An 18,709-nucleotide genomic window follows, 5' to 3' on the forward strand; every position below is an offset into this window, starting at 1 on the left:
CGTGGAGCAACCATTTCTGATCTGCCAAGAACAACCACAGACAGGACCCTAAGGCCTGCCGACTTGCCGACTAACATGACTGATTGGGAAGGAAAGTAAAGCCTGTCCATCTGCACCATCTTCTTCTGCAGGAGTGGTGAAATAAAAATGTCCTCTGTCTCGGACCCAAACTCACTGATAAAATTTGATATCATCACGAGATCCCAGCTGGCATGGGAGAGTCAGACTGGAAGTGGTCAGAACCTGGGGTTCCAAGAGACCCACGGGGTAGAAAGAGGCCAGCAATGGGGGGAACAGAGAAGTGAAGGACACCAGGGCAGAAAGCAAGTGACATCTTTGAGACATGGAAGTGGGCAAACAGGGGCAGGCCTGAGGGGACAACCATCACATCATCAGGACACCCTACTGCAACCCATAGGCAGAGATCCTGAGGCTGGACACACAGTACAGGTGAAGGGATTCCACTTGGGGGGGTGGGGAGCAAGACTCCCTGAAAACTCACCATTCTATTTAAACTCTTTGCTTATTAAGGTCACAAAGTATGAGTTACTTGGGTCGGTATCCCCCAGGGTCTAGCCTTGTACTGGCGCACAGAAGATCTTCCATGGAACTTGCAAAAAGACAGACATCCCCAAACACACTCCTGCCATTCAGAGAAGCCAAGGGTATGCGATAGAAAGTAAGAGCCATGGTTCTTACCCACCAGGAGCTCACAGTCTACCCTGAGCTCTTAGACCTACAACATAGAAGAAACTTCCTCACCCATCTCCCTCAACCTCTGGCCTCTCAGGATTCAGACATGGAGTTCCAGAAGGAATAGCCAATTTATGCAATGAATGCTTCTGATGACTTCTGCCTCCCACTAGCTCCCATCTTTCTTACCCCATGCTTTCTCTAATCTGTCCTCTCCAACTGATAGAGTCACAGAATGTTACAACTAGAAGAAACTTCCGATTACAGAAGAGTGAAGCTCATCAGATATCCAAAGCTAAATTAGAGGATAGCCAGGGCTAGAGCCCAGATTTCTACACCATTCCGTGACGCTTCTCAAGATAAAAACAAAAATTTCAGACACAAGAAAGCAGACTTGGGTCTCCCTCATTAGAATGTAAGCCAAGTGTGGCTGGCAGGAGATAGAATCAGTCTCAACTGGGAGCATGTGAAAAATGCAGAATCTCGGGCCCCACACGGGGCCTATGGGGTCAGGATTTGCATTTTAACAAGATCCCTACTGCTGCGCATGCACAGTCAAATTTAAGAAGTAGAGAATGCTCCCTCTAATCCCCCTTAATTCCCAGTAAAGTCAGGCGGGAAAGAAACTGTGCCCACCTCACTCCTCTCTTTTCCTACTCTAAATAGAATGCTCCAGAAGTTGATGGCAATAAAAACACAAAACAATAACAATGCTCCCATTTCTAGTCAGAGAACGCCTCTCCCCATCCACCGGGAGCCTTTGCAAAGCACTTAAATCTCTCCGTTAAGCAAACAGCACGACCGGAAGGACAGGTGGCACATTGCTAGTGAGGGCCCTGATGAGCAGCCAGTGGGCTGGGTCATTAAACATTGCAGGTGGACAGGTGTGGTCGCTAGCCCTCACCCAGCAGGTGGGATAACTGGGGCGCTCAGGCACCTCAGAGAAGGGGTGTGCTGAGGAGGGAGAGAGAGGTCGAGATGAAGAGAGTGTCAGCCCCAATTGCATCTCTTGATCCTTTATCCTTAAGTCACCTGTCGCCTGATAATAAGCAAGTGGCTCCTTCTTCCTGAAACAAGGACAATAATTCTCGCATCACAAGTTCATGGTGAAAATCAAATGAGAACACATAGCTAAAGTGCCAGATATGTAGTAGAGTCCAATAGACAAACACTTTCCCTGCCCTGATTTCATCCTCCATATCGCCTACCTTTTTAAGTTCCAGAGGGTTTGTGCTCTGTCAGAAAGAAGCAGGGGAGCCTGTGATTCAGGTTGGCAGCTTTGGCCATCCATCAAAATCACCTGGGCAGCATCCAAAGCTACTGCTGCCCGGATCCCGTCCACTAAGACTCTGACTTAACTGGCCACTGAAGTGTTGAAAAGATCTTGATATGATTTGAACACAAGGCCAAGGCTTTGAACCACAGCTCTAATGGGACCTATGAACTACAGTTTTTCTGAACAGAGCAAAAATCATATTATTTCTCCCCCTACACATTAATTGAGTTATTACTACATGACCAGGGACTAAGTATATTGCTATATGCACACAATTTCATTTAACTCTCATAAAACTCAGTATGGTAAATATGAACCCTCTCATGCATCAGTTTAGGAAATAAAGGCTTAGAAGGGTAACTAGCCACCCGGAGTTCCATGGCTCCCAAGTAGCAGAACCAGGATTTGACCCCAGGCCTGACTAGCTCTAAGCTTTAATGAACCCAGTAGCATGCTCATGGAAGGGTGACATTAAAAAAGAAGACCTAGGATTAGCAAGATTCTGCACAACATGGTGGGTAAAGAAAGAGAAATTAAGGGGAAAAGAGAACCAGATAAACATGGCAGGATCTTAGGACAAAGCCAACCAACCCTGGTGTCTTCCTATCTGTGGATGGGAGGCCCGAAGTGATAAATGCAAAGAGCAGTTAGCTGAAGAAAGCAGAACTGAAAGGAAATGTCCCAGATCATGTGTCCCATCGGAGCAGTAACAAAACTGGGTATGCTGGTGATCAGGGGAGGAACTCCAGGTTCCAGTGTTTTGGGATATAAAGCCCAGGGTGCCCAGAGGACACTCAAACACCTATTCCTTAGGCACTCAGCTGACAGTCCACTGGGAGAGGCAAACACTAATCAAATGACATTAATCATTGCTCAAGCGCTACAAGACAAGGTGCATGAGGCTGCTCAAGTGTCAGGAAGTGTGGCATTTTGACAGCAGAAATGGAAATCCCATAGCACAGTGGATTGGGGATGCAGCAGGAGCCAGACCAGCCTGGACTGGGCTGATGTGTTAGGGGTGTTGGCATTTCTCCCAAGAGCAGAGGGAAGGCTGGAGTGGCTAGCAAAGGGGGTGAGACACATGTCAAAGCTACGACTAATAATTACGACCATAGAGTAGGAAACACATCCAAGGGGCCAGGACCAGAAAGATATGGGAGTCTGGCTAGAAAGCGGAGGTGGAAGCCTGGGGAGAATGGAGGGATGATATGCAGAGAGGGAGGAGGACAACTTCAGGAGGTATTCAGGAAGCTGCATCAAACTCCTGGGGCTGTAGAAGGGTTCGAAGGGATAGGGAGTGGGGACTAGCCAAGGGGACGAAGGTGTCAAAGATGACTCCTGTTTAAGTCAGCTTTTTCAGCACTGTAACCAAAAAGACCTGACAAGAACAATTTTAGAGGAGGAAAAGTTTATTGGGGAACTCACAGTTTCAGAGGTCTCAGTCCATAGAGAGATGACTCCATTCTATGGGCTCAAGGTGTCTGAGGACATTATGGCAGAAGAGTGTGGTGGAGGAAAGCAGGTCAGGACATCACATCAAGAAGAAGTGGGCCAAGGGAGTGTGTTCCACTAGCCAAGAACAGAATATATACCCCAAAGACATGTCCCCAACAACCCACCTCTTCCAGCCTTACCTGAGCTATCTACAGTTACTACCCAGTTAATCCCTATTTGGATTAATGCCCTGATTAATTAAGACCTTGATAACCCAATCATTTTACTCATAACCTTTCTTGTATTATTTCACACATAAGATTTGGGGGACACCTCTTATCTAAACCATAGGAACTCCTAATTTTCAAGCTTACGAGATGTGCACTTATACACAGATCACAGGGCAGGAGTCACCCCAGGCATGGTTTGGGGCACTTTGGCCAAGGCATCTCTCCAAGTTGCTATTTCACTCCTGCCTGGCAGCCTCTCTGAACCTAGGTCAAGGCCTTCCAAGCAGGCAGAGTCATAGCCTCAGGTGCAATATGGAAACACTGGAGGTGCTATGCGGTTTCCAAAGGTACTGTGTACCTGTCAGACAGAGGAAGAGAGCAGTATGGGGTTTCGATATCGATTAAAGAACCAGGATGAGGGCCACAAAAGGCCACCATTGACCTGCAGTCAAGAGTCTCCCTGAGTCCAGATAAGCAACTTATTAACTGATAGGAGAGAAGTAAGCAATCAGCTCCAGGAGTTTGCCACTGGTTTGTGAGCAGGAAGGAGGCTCTTAGATGATAGAAGGAAGTAAAGAACTATCTGTCAAGGACTTTCTGCAGGTTCCTGGGATGGGAACCCTCCAAGGGTCCCAGAAGCCCAGAGTGTCCTTGTATCCAGACTTAAAATGCATGACACATGATAATGGCTAAGAGTATGTGGCTCCCTAAGAGTATGTGGCTTGGGAACCAGAGACATCTGATGACCCTATGTAGAATCTAAGAGTCTGAGCTGAGTGTGGTGGTACATGCCTATAATCCCAGCTACTCAGGAGGCTGAGGCAGGAGGATTGCCATCCTACATCATTGAGTTAGTGAGACCCTGCCTTAACATAAAAAATAAAAACTTAAAAAAAAAAGATCTGCTATATAGCTCAGTGGTAGAGTGGTAAAGAGCTTGCCTAGCATGTGCAAGGCTCTGGGCTTCAATCCCCCACAGCCACACACACACACACACACACACACACACACACACACACACACACACACACAATGTGGGGGAGAGGAAAACCTGAAAATTCTGTGACCCTCGTGCTCAGTGGGCTCAACGGTAAAAACGGGAAGATAATACCAACCTCAGAGATGGTTTTGAAGATGCATGATTGTCATAATAATGGTAATAATTATATAATGACCACTATTTGGTTGAGTAGTCACAGGGTACAGGGTTCCAGGTTCTGTTTTATGTCCATTATCTCAGTTAATCCAATAAACATCCCAAGCCCTCTAGATTTTATGTAATGAACCAACATCTCAAGGCAAACTTGGCTCTCTGTAAATGTTAGCCATTGATATTTTTATAAGCTAAACTCAGCAGGGACATTGCCCATATTGCTACCTGGCAAAGCCACTGAGCTGAACCACCAGCCTCAGAGGATGCCTCCAGCCAGGGCACACTGCCTTCTCCTTGGCTCAGGATGTGGTTGAGGCTCAGGCTGGCTAGAATGGGGAGAAAGGGAAAGAGAAGTTGTGGCCCAGTTGGCAAGAGGTTGCCTTCTTTCTGCCACAGCCATGGTCACTTTTGTCCAATCAGCCCTGCCTACAGATGGGTAGGGAATCAGTTTAACTCCATTGGCTCTAAGCAGGGTAAATGTTGAATGTCAGCTGTTTGGAAGCTTGTGTGGTCTTCTGAAGAGGACCACAAGAAAGTCTCCTTTCAGCAGCTGGGCCTAAAGGTTCTTGGGCACAGTAGTGGGCAACTCAGGATTCAGAGTAGCAGGACTCAGAACTGTCCAACAGGTAGCCAGAGCTGTTTCTATGGCAACAGCACTCCCCTGCCCTTCAAGAAAGTGAATTGGGCCACCTTGGCCAGAGCACTGCCTACAGCACCTGGCAGACACAAAGACAGCTCAGGTTCCCCATAGATGGAGGCGTCAGTGAAGTGCTGAGCCATCCCAGGACTCGTACCATCACCAGTACACAGCTGTGGCTATTATTCCTTAGCTTGGGGATTTAGAGAGATTTGTGGGTACCGCAGGCATGGTACAGCTTTTGAAATTATTCTTTTCCAAAGGTCAGAGAGAATTAGGACTTCAGCATTATCCAAGCACCATTGGTAACCATGCAAGCTTGGACTAATTGCTTGGTCTCTTTCAACTACTTTGTTGCTATAACACAGGTGACAGCTCCTGGGCAGGGTTGTTTTAAGACTTAAGTGGTGACTAAAAAGTGCAAGACATATAATACACACCCAATTAATTGTAACTATTTACACTATGAGCTGCTTATTCAAATATAAGGGACTCTTGGCAGCTCCCCCACCTTGTGACTGATATAGTTTTTTGAGGGTAAAGTTCAATCTAAACCACAGTCCGAGACAACTTGATTGGATTAAGAGATGCCTAAGATTAAGAGGCTTCTGGATATGTCAACGGGGGTGTGCCTAGGAATGATTGGCACGTGGGAGAGGAAACTGAAACGGAGACCCTCCCTAAGTGTGGGCAGCACCATCCAATATGTTGGAGGCTTGGATGGAATAAAAGTTGGAAGGACAAGGAAGCAGCTACAGATGCAAGCTCAATTCTTCTTGAACAGGTTCTTGATTGCTGCTGCGGTCTCCTGAGGACATCAGAATCCAGCTCCTTCACTCTTCCAAAGTGGACTCTGTCCATGATTCTCCAGGGAGTTTCCAGAAGCCTTAGGTCTTAGACTAGGGTAGCATCATTGATCCCTCTTGTTCTAGGGCTTCAGCCTCTTGGACTGCGCAGCTTCTGGTTCCTCCAGCTCTCCAGCCTGCATTGTAGACTATCCAGCTTCTGATTGTGAAAGCTAATCTATGAGTCCCCTTTTCATGCTCGTGTGTGTGTGTGTGTGTGTGTGTGTGTGTGTGTGTGTATTAGTAGAATATATATATTCTGTTCCTCTAGAGAACCTAATACAGAAACCATGGCCTGTGAGCTAACTCTCGCCTGGTACCCATTTTCTAAATAAAGTTTTACTGGCACACAACCATAGCCATTCATTTGCACATTGTCTACGACTGTTTTGCTGCTACAACAGTAGCACTGGGTGGTTACAGCTGAACCCACATGCTCAGCAATGTCTAAAATATTCACCATCTGGCCCGTCATGAAAAAGTTTGCTGGTTCCTGATACACCAAAGTTTCTCAAACATTAATGAGCACCATAACTGCCCAGGGTAGATTTTAAGAATGAAAATTTCCAGGGCTTATTATGAGAGTATCCAATTCCCTCAATGCAGACCGGGAGTTTGCACTTTTACTAGCGCCACCACCATCAACCACTCAAGGTAATTTAAGGCCACACTATGAGGAAGGTTGGTCTGTGCAGTCAACAATCTTCTGTGACACTAGAGTCACTGTTCTCCCCCTGAAGGGGCAGATGGACTCTGGGTGGGTAGGGCCTGCACTCTGGATCTACTGAGGACAGCCTGTCACCCTCAGGAGCTTTGCTGCCTTTGTGGGGCTCAGGTGAGCTTTGTTTCACTTTTAAGACTCAATAGAGAAAATTTAAAAACAAAGCCAAGAATCACAAAGGATGAAATTTTAAAAAGCATCCATAATCCCACCTTCCAAAGATAACTATTATTTACTTTTGGATCTATAATTCTATACAGTCCCAATATTTTCCCCAGTTATATGTATGAACATATTTCCTCCTTATTTTACAACAAGGATGACAATAACAAAACGAGATTAGAGAAACTGCTTGCAGTCTTTTCTCACTTGGAAAGATGTTGTAAACATTTTCACGTGTCAATAAATATTGCTCTAAAATATTATTCCTGGTTTGCAACTGTAAAAATAGAATGCAGAGGATCTCTATAAACTGGTATGAGACAATCTCAAAGATAGATTGTTAGCAAAGATAACGTGACACAGAACAATGCCAATATAAGCTTGCATTTGTGTAAAAGCAATGGGAAACATGTATAAGTATTCACTATTTCTGGAAAAATGTACAAGAACCTGAAAGTAGCAGTTTCCTCAGTGGCAGGAAATAAGGAAGAAACTGGGACTTAATTTTTATTATGTCATCTTTAAACACTATCCGTGTTTCTTATTATTTGTATATAGATTCTTTCAGAAGTATTAAAAATCTACCTTCAAAAACAGTCATTTTTTTAAGGCCTGCGTTACATTACATCCCATGTATGGACCATAATGTGCAGAACTAGCCACTTATTGTTAGATATCCAAGTAACTCTTACCACATTGACTCCATTACTCACAGTGGGGTAAACATTCACTCACAGAAATACAGCTGACCATTTGCGACTGTTGACTTAGGTTAAATTCTCCTAAGTGCAGTCACTGGGACATGGACTTCCATGATTTTAGGCTTCTAATAAAAAGTGCCAACCCACCTTCCAGAAAGACTGCTCCACTGAACACATTCTGCAATAGCAGACAGGAGCATCCATTTTTCCTAAGCTCTTAGATGACCCCTAATTTCTCCTCTAAAGGCAATTGGCTCCATGTGCAGCCCAGTCTAGCAGGTATTCCCCCACCCCCACCCCCACCCCCCAGAAAGCAAGCAGGCACGAGGTACAGGGCTGCTGTCCTTGGAGCCATCACCACACAAAATAGCTAATAATAGTGTTCAAACCCTGCCTGAGTCTCCTAGAGGCTGGGCCAATGACAGGATGCCCCTCCACATCCCCCTCATCTGGTCCAAGGTCAACTCACTGAACTTGATTTATTTGGAAGGATTCACTTTGAAAAGCAGTTCCTGGAACCACCCAGGCGCCCTCCTCAGGGCTTCATGTCAAGGCCTGCTGGCAGACAGACAGACGCTGGCATTCTTCTTCCCCTGCCTGGGAACAGGTCTGCATGGTTGGCTGCTAAACACAGAGGCCCCTCTGAACTCAAGACGCCTGTCAGGTAGAGAGGTCTGGCATTTCCGGGATTGATAAAGAAACCGCTCCACTTTGGACCAACTATACAACACTTATGCCACAGTAAATCGGAGGGCAGGGCAGACATCCAGTACAAATATCTTTCGCCAGAGCAGCAGGACTGAGAAGAATGAGAGTCTAGCCGCCTCCAAGGGCAGCATCTGAGGCTGGCCAGAAGCCTGGGCAACCCAACCCAACCCATGAGGCTTCCTCTGCCTGCAACAGACCTGCCCTGATCCACTCCAGGCCTGCCAACCCAAGCTTCTCCAGCTCCTAGTAGCCCCACACATAGCCTTCAAGTTCAGTTGCCCAGGCTGGCCTTGAACTTGTGGTGCTCCTGATTTAGCCTTCTGAGTAGCTGGAATTAAAGGCAGGTGCCACCGCACCTGGGTAGGCCTGAGTTTTCACCAGTAATTTAGCCCCTATTGCTTGAAGCATGATGCATGCAACAATGTTCTCTAGAAACTTATAAGAAAGACTGTCAGCCCTTCTCGAGACCTGTTAAATCAGAATCTGCATCTCAACAAGATTCCTAGACTCCCTCAAGATTCACATACACATTACCCTCTGAGAAAGAAGCACTGGCCTTGTTATCATCTACTGTTTCCATATAGGTAGAGGACAATAGCTCCTAGATCCTAGCAAGCATCAGAATTTCCTAGAGAGGCAATTGATCCCCTTCTTGCCCCAGGACTGCGTCATTGGGTGTAGGGTACATTCCATGTATTCACATATTTAAAAGCTCCCAAGGTGATCAGACAGATGGTCTGTGAACTACATATCTGGTCAGGGGAACTAGTGAAATATGCGGATGAATCTTGGATTTAGACCATTCATTGGTCCTCAAGGCTGGCCGAAAATTGAAATCACTGGAGGAGTTAGAAAAGAATGCCCATGCCTGATTTAAATATATGGGTGTGGCCTGTGTTTAGAAATTTATACAATTTCACCAAGGATTTGAGATGTGCTGCTAAGAATGAGAAACACTGATTTAGGGTGAACTGATTTTAAAACTTGGTTTGGGCCAGGCTTGGTGGCATACCTGTAATCCCAGCAACTCTGAAGACCAAGAAAAGAAGCATCTCAAGTTTGAGGCCAGCCTGGGCAGCTTAGCAAGACCCTATCTCGAAATAAAAATTCAGAAAGACTGGGTGGTAGCTCAGTGGTAGAGCGTCCTGGATTCCATTTCCAGGACTATAATAAATAAACAAATCCTGGTTTTTATCCTTACCAGATACACAATGTTCAGAAAATTAACCATACTAATCCACTTTCTCATCTTTAAAAAGTGGATAATCAGGGGCTGGGGTTGTGGCTCATTGGTAGAGTGCTTGCCTCAAATGTGTGAGGCACTGGGTTCAATTCTTAGCACCACATATAAATAAAAAATAAAGATCCATCAATAACTAAAGTGAATAAAATAAATAATTTTTTAAAAAAGTGGATCATCAACAATGAAGATTCAATATTACGAGATAAATGACATCTAGCACACAGTAGGTACTCAATAATATGTTCCATGCCTCCCATTCTCAGAAGTTAAAAAAAATCAGCTATTATCATCTTTACCCCAAAATTTCAGCTTCTCTTTTAAAAAGAAGCATGGAAATATCTGTTTCTTTCATTACCATTCAGGAAAAGATAAAGGAGCTAGAACCTGAAGCCAGGCTGGATTTTGTATTCAGGGAGCAGAGCTGGCCTCCCAGTAGGTGACCTGGCTGCACATTCAGCAGAGTCCTCCACTTGGGGTTTAATGCTCTGTTACCACTATCTTGAAATCCTAATATTTTTTGAACATTTTTCACTGAGCCCCACAAATTAGGTAACTGGTTCTGTCAGGGAGGAAGCCAGAAAATCTCTCTCTGGTTTGTGGGAGCAGAGTTAATTCAAAGAAGAAGACAAAGAGGCAGGTACTATAGCAACTTGGTTGGTCCCTCTCTGAACGTACTGGGGTAGTGAGGAAGGAAATGCAAGGTCCAGGGACAGATCAACCTGAGTCTCTTTCTTCTTTCCCCTTGATGCTCTGGGCCTGGAGCAGGTGGCAGACCCACCTGGTTGCTGGAACCACAGCTGGATGAAGGATGCCACTCCTCCACCTGCAGTGTGTGCCTGTGCACCACCTTGCCCAGCTCATGCCCCATGACAAAGGCCAGTGGGTGAGGAGTTAGGGCAAGGCACTGGTATCAGTTGGCCACGTAGTAGATGTTTCTAGTACATGGCTTTATCCCGTCCTCAAAATAAAACATGTTTCCTGAATAACATTTATTTTAATCTCTCTGCCTTGCTCCTGTGGTTTCTAGGGCTGCTCTTTGGACATCCTGAAGCCCTCTGCAGAGTTCACGGGAGAATGGGCTGCATAAACACAGGGCTTAGATACTGCAATCACATGACAGTGTCTCATTAGCCAAAAGCCATGGTCACACCTCCTCTGGGCAAGTGAAATTTCCCAAGGGCCACAGGAGAAGCTGCATAGAGAGAAAGAATGAGCCACGAGAGGAGAGATGGGGTTCTGCTGGAGCAGTTTCTGTAACTTGACTTGATAGGGGAGAAAACTATCAAGGTGAAGAAAGCCAAGGCTGGCATCCCCCTAGCCTCTTAGTTTTTCCATCCCAGTGCCACCAGACAGAAGGATCAGTAAGGAAATACATCACCTTGACCTTTGATGGATAACAAAATGAAAGTGAATTTTTTCAGAGCACAAATAGCATGGATCTGCTTTTGTTCCTCGTTTTTAAAAATCTCATTTTCTGTCTTTGGATATATTTTTCTTGGGTGGGTGTAAAATTACTGTGAGGGCCAGTACTTTGGGGACAGCCAGGTTACACCCACAGTGAAGCATAAGGCATGTGACTATCATCTGTCACATGGGTAACAGGGGACAAAAGGTTGAAAACTTCTAATCTGAGGTATCAAAGGGCTGTTAACCCTATGGGAGCCAGCAGCAATGCCATGCATGGATTAGCAAGCATTGTGTTCCCCTGCCAAAATTAAATGAATCAGAGAGGCAATCGCTTTGGCTGTAGAGCCAAGCATACTGGCCATCCCTGGCCGGGCTGAACAGGATATAGAGGTCTGCCAAGAACAGCCAGCTAGCAGGTAGCCACAGAGGAAAAACATTTTGTTTCACACTCATGTCCAGGGATTTCCCTTCCAATGCAAGAACTGATATTAGAGGACAGTTGGCTCCCTGGAGCCCTGGGAGTGAAGACTAGAGAGCAGTCCTGCCTCATCACAGCCGCCGGTGACCTCCATACTGGGGCTCTATGGTGATCCCCTCACACCTGCAAAGCCCCCACAAAGGACAGTGCAGTACAAGCAGACTAAAAAGTCACACACTGCCTTCCAGCCTTCTTCTCAAAGCTCCAGGACATCACCTTCTAGCACCCAGTCATCAAGGAGGGCAGGGCTCTGTCTGTAGCCAGAGCCTCTCAATGGAGCCCAAAGTGGAGGAAGGAAGCAGAAGCCTCTGGTTTAATTAATCTATGTTCTGCCAGGGATCTGCCATAAACTTAACCCACTTAGCTTAGACTTGGCCAAATGATAGGAGTGTTTAGGGGCATGGGGGTTGGAGGGTCTATCATGGTGTTGGCTAAGGGGAAAGGCATGCAAACACTGGTCAGGAGAGTACAAGAACCTTAGGATAACAACATAAGAAATGAAGCCGGAAATCACTTTCAAAATTATGTTCTAAGATTCATCCTACATCAGGAGTCCCAAGTCAAGAATCCCAATTGCAAGATCCCTGCAGGGGTCAAAGGCACCTCCCTCTCTTCCACCATCCAACTGGAAGATGAAATAAAAGATTAAAAAAAAAAAAGCAAAATGGAAGGGTGGACATATTTCAGAAGTCAAGAAGCCCAACTCTTTCCCCTGGTTTCATTTCTGTCTTGCAATGTCTTGTTTTCCAATCCTTCGTTAAATAGAGGTCAAATGAGTACATTTTCTCAGGCAAAAGAAGCTATCATAATCAATAAAACCAATAGTGCCCATTTTCAGGGCCCTAGACCCTTTCAGTAGCCTCAGATGTCTCCTATCCCCACACCAATCTCCTTTACCAATTCCTCTGTCCTGTATGCGGAGCTGTAGGCAGATGAACATACCATCCCAGCTGAGAAATAATTCCAAGATACAGTATCAAATCTTGGGAGTCCTCAATCTCTCTCCCTCTTTCCATCCACCTAGAAGAAACTCTTCTTAAGCCAGTGCTCCAAGATTAGGTAAGAATGGCAGAAATAATTCCTTCCCAATTCTAATCATCCCCTAAAACAAGCAGTTAAAATCAGAGGAAAAACAAGACCATTCAATGCACAGCGGCCCCCGAGATCTTTTGGCAGGAGCCAGACCCTCCAAATCAAGTCGCTGGCATGAATCTACAATCCACTCAGAGGGCAGTTACCATCTGTTTATGGGGAAAAAATGTTAATAACCCCCAATCATAATCAAATAGGCAACCACTTTACTTTAAGTATCTATTAACTAACACTAATTTACAATGGAACAGTCCGCAAGTGCTCCCCGACAGGCCCCTCAGCAGCACCAGCATGGCAGCCCACCACTAGGGTGAAAAGCACTTATGTGAAAACCGGAAGCCCACGCTGCCCTTCTGGACTCCCCTCCTTCCCTGCCTTCCGGTTCCTTCTGCCATCCTGCCAGGTAGGATGTCCAGAAGGAGATGAAGGAATCCTCTCATCTTGGGAAACAGAGATGAGACTCCTCCAACAGCTCCTACCTTTCCCTTAAGCCAGGTGTGCTCCAAGTTGACAAAAGTGGATTAACAAGAGGGAGTTTGGAAAGCCCCATTCGAGGATGTCAGCATCCCACAATAATTAGACAAGCCCTTGGATAAACAGAGCTAACTTCTCCTCAATCCCATTTCATTTCCCAGACCCACCCAGACTTTCTGCACATGCCATGCTGACGGGGAAGCCCAGTCAGGGTGCTCTAACCAGCTCTGTGTTCTGGCTTGTCACGGCATGGATCTGGGCCTCAGTTTCCTTAACTGTACAATAGAGACATTAGTCTAATAACCACAAGGTCTGTTTCAGCACTAATAAACCATTATTCTGTTTCCTCTAAGGGAACAACAGCAAGTCAAAAAGTATGAAGTTAACTCTCTCACAGTATCTCTGATCTAGAAATATTTAAAGATACAAGTTGGTCATGAGGAAGAGAGGCCAAATAAGGTATTCTCTTATTATAGATTAGAAAAGATCTGCACACATATTTATTATTAACTAGTAATTGTACTCACCTTATGTGAAAATTATAGAGCATATTTTATTATTGTTCCCACATGCTAGGATCTTTTCCCTGGTCATTATTCTAACAGCCATATGAAATAAAGATGGCAGGTGCGCTGTAGGTGTGCACAGGGGCAGCTGAGACAGAGGCGGTAGGCCATTTGTGTTGCCATGAAAAGTGGGTGAACCTTCAAGGTAGGGAGTTTATGCCCAAATTGACTTTAACCAGACAACCGGAGTAAGTTACTTCCTTTTCTGAGCCTCAGTTCCTTCTGAGTCAGGAGAGCCCAGATACATCACTGTGATGGTCTTTTGATGCCTAATTTTAAAATATTTTGTGAAGATAAACAGCATAAATTTTGAACCATCTCATTTCCAGGCCTTGGATTCACTAGAACAATATAATTATTACTAAAGTGCTGAAATATTTTTATATATAATCCCAGTAAATAGCCCCTGCCCTGAGCCTCACTAGGACCCAAATCCAACCCCTGTGGCCACACCAGGATTTGGCAATCAAGGGGGCAAAGCCTGGCACAGAGGGGATCAGGGCTCCTGCCAGGCCCTGCTCCAGCAGGAGAGCTACTGATTGGTCCTGGCCTAGGCCATAATAGATATTTCAAGGATCAGTTCTGTCACGCTCAGGCACTGGGTTTCATTGGCAGTAAACCCTCACTGCATGCTCAGAGCCACTTTAAAACCTTTGTGATTCCAAGAGAAGAGGATTTCATATCCCCAAGTGACCTCTTCTCCAAGCCAAAATTTTGATCAAGGAGATGGCATTTGATAAAAGTAAAGAGGAATCTTACCCAATGTACTTTAAGTTCATCTCCATAAAACTTGGTTAATCTATTCGTCTCCTGTAAGATTGGTATTTTGCTGAATTCTTATGCATACCAATATGGAATGATCTCTAATATCCAATAAGTAAATAAAAGTTAGAGTATAAATGTGGGTAAATCAAAACATACAAAGGAATACATTTTGTAAAGTTAAAATGGTTAAAAGTGTAATAATGGACTAGTTACCAGCCACTAATACTATAAGACCATGTAGTGAAGGAAGGTCCTAATTTCTGTCTTCAGGGTAGGACTTGGTTGAGGAGAGACCCATGAGGAGAGGGCTGTCGTGCAGATAGAGCAGATAGAGACACAGAGTGCAAGAGACACAGGGAGACAGACTAAAACAGGGGAGCCAGTGGCTGCCTACAGAGATGGGGATGGAAATAGGACCGAGGAGATGCTACATTGGTTTCAGTTTTACCTTTTTCAGTTTTATCTCTTTTAGAGATGAAATTAGTCTTGTTTTATCTCTTCTAAGAATAAAATATTAGATGCAAATATAAAACAAACAGTAATAGTCACTTGTTCTAGAAGAAATTCTAGTGTATGTTCTATTGGCTTTTCTATTTTTCTATTTTTTTTTTTAATTTCTAGGAAGGAATTGAAGTGCATGTTAACAGATTCTCCATGGCTATGCAGTATCCAAGCCCTCAGACGTGATGGTAAGAATTATTTAGAAGCTTTCCCCATCGTCCTCACTCAACTTCAGTCTGCCCAGGCATCTCAGATTTCCAAATCAGTTCTACCTAGCCCATTGTTAATTTATAATCTGTGTTTTTTTAATGATTAAAACTAAAGTCATTCTTTGGGCCTAGTGGTGCACTCCTGTAATCCCAGAGACATGGGAGGCTGAGGCAGGAGGATTGCAAGTTGGAGGTCAGCCAGAGCAACTTAGCAAGAACCTATCTCAAAACAAAAATTTAGAAATGGGCTGAGGATGTATCTCAGTGGTAGAACATCCCTGGGTTCAATCCCCAGTACCATCAATTAAAAAAAAAAAAAGAAAGGCCATTCATTAGTTCAACAAACATTTGTCAAATGCAATACAATATCAGGCATACTGGGATGAGTGATCCATAGTTGATCTAGGAGGTCAGACAGGTATATGAGCAATAAAACAACAGTGCACTGCAATTAATGTATAATAACAGCATCTTTACAAAATATTGTGTGGGAGTTTTAAAGGCACAATTCATGGAAGGACAACAAATATAGCCTATTGAGGTTTATAGATGAAAGAAAGAAGAGGGAAATGACACCCATGGAACCCCTTTTATATTCCAATGTTGTGGTTTAGATCTCAAATGTCCCCCAAAGGCCCACATGCTAAAGGCCTGGTCACCAGCCTGTGGTTCCACTGGAAGGTGGTAGAACTTTTAAGTGGGACCTAATGGGAGAACTTTAAGTCACTGGTGGATCGTGCCCTTGAAGGGGCTATTGGGACCCCAGCCCCTTTCTGTTTCTCTTTTCTTCCTGGCCACCAGGAGGTAAACAGCCCTCCTCCAGGCCCAAAAGCAATAGAGCCAGAAACCTCCGCAACCATGAGCCAAAATACATTTGCTTCCTTATAAGTTAATTTCCTTAGATATTTTATCACCGCAACAGGAAGCTGAGGGATAGAGCCAGTTACCCACAGATCTCAAAACTCACCGCAACCCCATGGGGTAGGTAACACTGTTCCTCTACTTTGAAGTTGAGGAAACAGAAGCACTGAGGAGGCAGATAACCCTGTGAAACCAAGAACAATTGTGTTTCTAGCCCAGACTTGAAAATTCAAGGCTGAGAAGGAGGTAGACTTGAAGAGCTAGATTCTATCTTCTCCTAAGGAAGAATTGGGAGACTTCTGGTACCCATGCCATCACTCTTTTTCCTTGGGATACTCACTGGTAATAAAAGATCAAGGTCACATGCAGCCTGAGGCATCTTCTTACTTATCCTAAAATAAGACCTGAACACAATCTGGCTTAATGAAGATCAGTGAGATGCAGGCTTCATTCTAAATAGTCATCTTGCATCAAACTCTTGCCTAACTTCACTAAGTTGCCTGACTTTAGAGGATATTTCACTTCCACCTGTGTGGGCACGTTCTTCTGGCCCAACTAGAGCCACAGAAGGCAGCTTGGCATTGGAGAAGGCATCAGGGGCTGGGAGAGGTTCTGAGGACAGCTGAGGGGAGGCACCGCCCTGGGTGCTGCCTAATCCATCCGACATGGGGACACACTGTACCAGAAACAGAATGACAATTAATAGAAAAAATCTGTTCTCACAGCATTGCCAAGCTTGTTGCAGGATCTCAGCTGGTGGCACGCCTCCTCAGGGGAAGAGCAACAATGCCCAATTCTTCCTTTTGGCCCCTGTCCTGATGTTTTCTCAGGTGGAAGGAGGTGGAAGTAGGAAGTTTCCTCTCATGGTAAGAAAACGTTGCCCAAACAATAGTGCCAGTCCTCAAAGCCAAAAGCCCAAGAATTACAATAAGATAGAGGGCTTGGAGCTCACTCAGCGTTCAGCCCATCTAAACCCACAAAGCCCTTTTGACATATGTCAAGTGTTGGCAGACACAACATCTCTAGCCAAGGTGCCTAAGAGTAATCTGACTTTTTTTAAGTCACCAAACCTCTCTCTGCTCTTTATCATTTGCCTGCACATATATTTTTCTCAGTTCAAATGTTTCAGATGATTCAAGAAACCCTGGCTGACTGTGCTATGACTTATTCAGGTTCATCAGATGCAGACTGCAGAGAGACCAAAGACTCCTGGAAGACCAAGCAGTCTGGCCCCAGGTTTTCTGCCTTCCTGTTCCTTTCTGGGTAACTTCTGACCTATCATTGTTCTCAACATTTAAGGGCCACACGGAATCTTTGGAGAATATCACAAAAGCTACGTACAAGTTCCATTCTATGTATAAACACTCAAACGTTTGCACGTAAGTTCAGGGGATACTGTTCCAACGTCACTAGTGCACTCTCCTTCAGTCCCTGAGCCCCAAGGTCAGAACCCCAACCACAGACAAAGAAGACACAGAAGTTCATCCTTCTTGGTCACCTAGTCTCACCAGCAGACACCAACCTGAATCTCATCTAAGCAAGCTTTTACCACCCCTTCCTATCCTCCCCCAACCCCTCACATGGAAACCCTAGCTGAAGTTCAAGTTTCTGTTTTGGAACTGCCACCCAGGCTCCCTTGAGCCATTTGGTCACATCCATCTCTGGGGCCAGGCAGGTGGATGCTAATTCACCATGTTAACCCCTTTCATGCCAGTGCCCCTTAACGGAGCCTTGGCAGAGTGCCACATCCTACCACCCCACCCCTGCCATAAAGGGGTGCAGTACTCTGTGCCATGGAAGCTAGCCAGCAGATTAGAAGTCGTGTTGCTCTTGGCATCTGTTCCAGGACTCTGTGTAGAGCTATGTGCTGAAATACCATGGCACGGGCAGCTTTTCAATACCAGAGTCTACCACCCTGCATAGCTGTACTAACTCCTCACTGAGAGGGGCTCCGAGGACAGCTGAGGGGAGGCACAGCCCTGGGTACTGCCAAAGATGGGGACATCCAAGGATGGATGCAGATGAGAGAAAAACAAGTTCACTCAAACCAAGAGTCCCTTTACCCACCAATAATGAAAAAATAATAATTTAAAACATCTACTTCAGTTGCCCTCAAATTCAACTGCCTTCCAAATTATCCTCATCACAAAAGACCATCTGACCAATGGGAATCAGCAGCCACATAAAACCACGGGCTCCACAGTTTTGTTCCCACAGATCTCGACACAGCCTTTAGTCCATACTGAGAACAAGGATTCAGACAGGAGTCTCCTCCAAGATCACTTGGACCCCACGACCAGAAGCTCGTTCAAGAGACCAAAAAAGATGAGAACAGCATCTTTAGATCAAAAGAGACATCTTTTCCCCCAATAAAAATCCATCTTACCCTTCATTCCAAATTTGGACCGTCGACCATACTTGTTGATCATGATGAAGAGAACCACCAAAAGGACGCAGGCAAACGCAGCTAGTCCAACCGCGATGGACACCTATGAAGAGCCAAGCACAGCAGGTCAGGGCAGCCATGGAACACCAGAGAGCCCACATGAGAAC

The 18,709-nt window shown here is 45.2% G+C and overlaps 1 protein-coding gene across 7 annotated transcripts in view; it reads right to left on the reverse strand.

Moving 5' to 3' along the window:
* Window positions 1-18,709, reverse strand: part of NTRK3 (neurotrophic receptor tyrosine kinase 3) — a 376,727-nt gene that overhangs the window by 226,940 nt on the left and 131,078 nt on the right. For all 7 annotated transcript variants that reach the window (XM_081291778.1, XM_081291779.1, XM_081291777.1 and 4 more), the window contains one exon: window positions 18,543-18,645. In XM_081291778.1, coding sequence (XP_081147904.1) covers window positions 18,543-18,645 — 103 coding nt within the window. The remainder of the gene's footprint in view (window positions 1-18,542; window positions 18,646-18,709) is intronic.

Source organism: Spermophilus citellus (genome assembly GCF_964194105.1).
Source record: "Spermophilus citellus genome assembly, chromosome: 4".
NCBI classification, from domain to species: domain Eukaryota; kingdom Metazoa; phylum Chordata; class Mammalia; order Rodentia; family Sciuridae; genus Spermophilus; species Spermophilus citellus.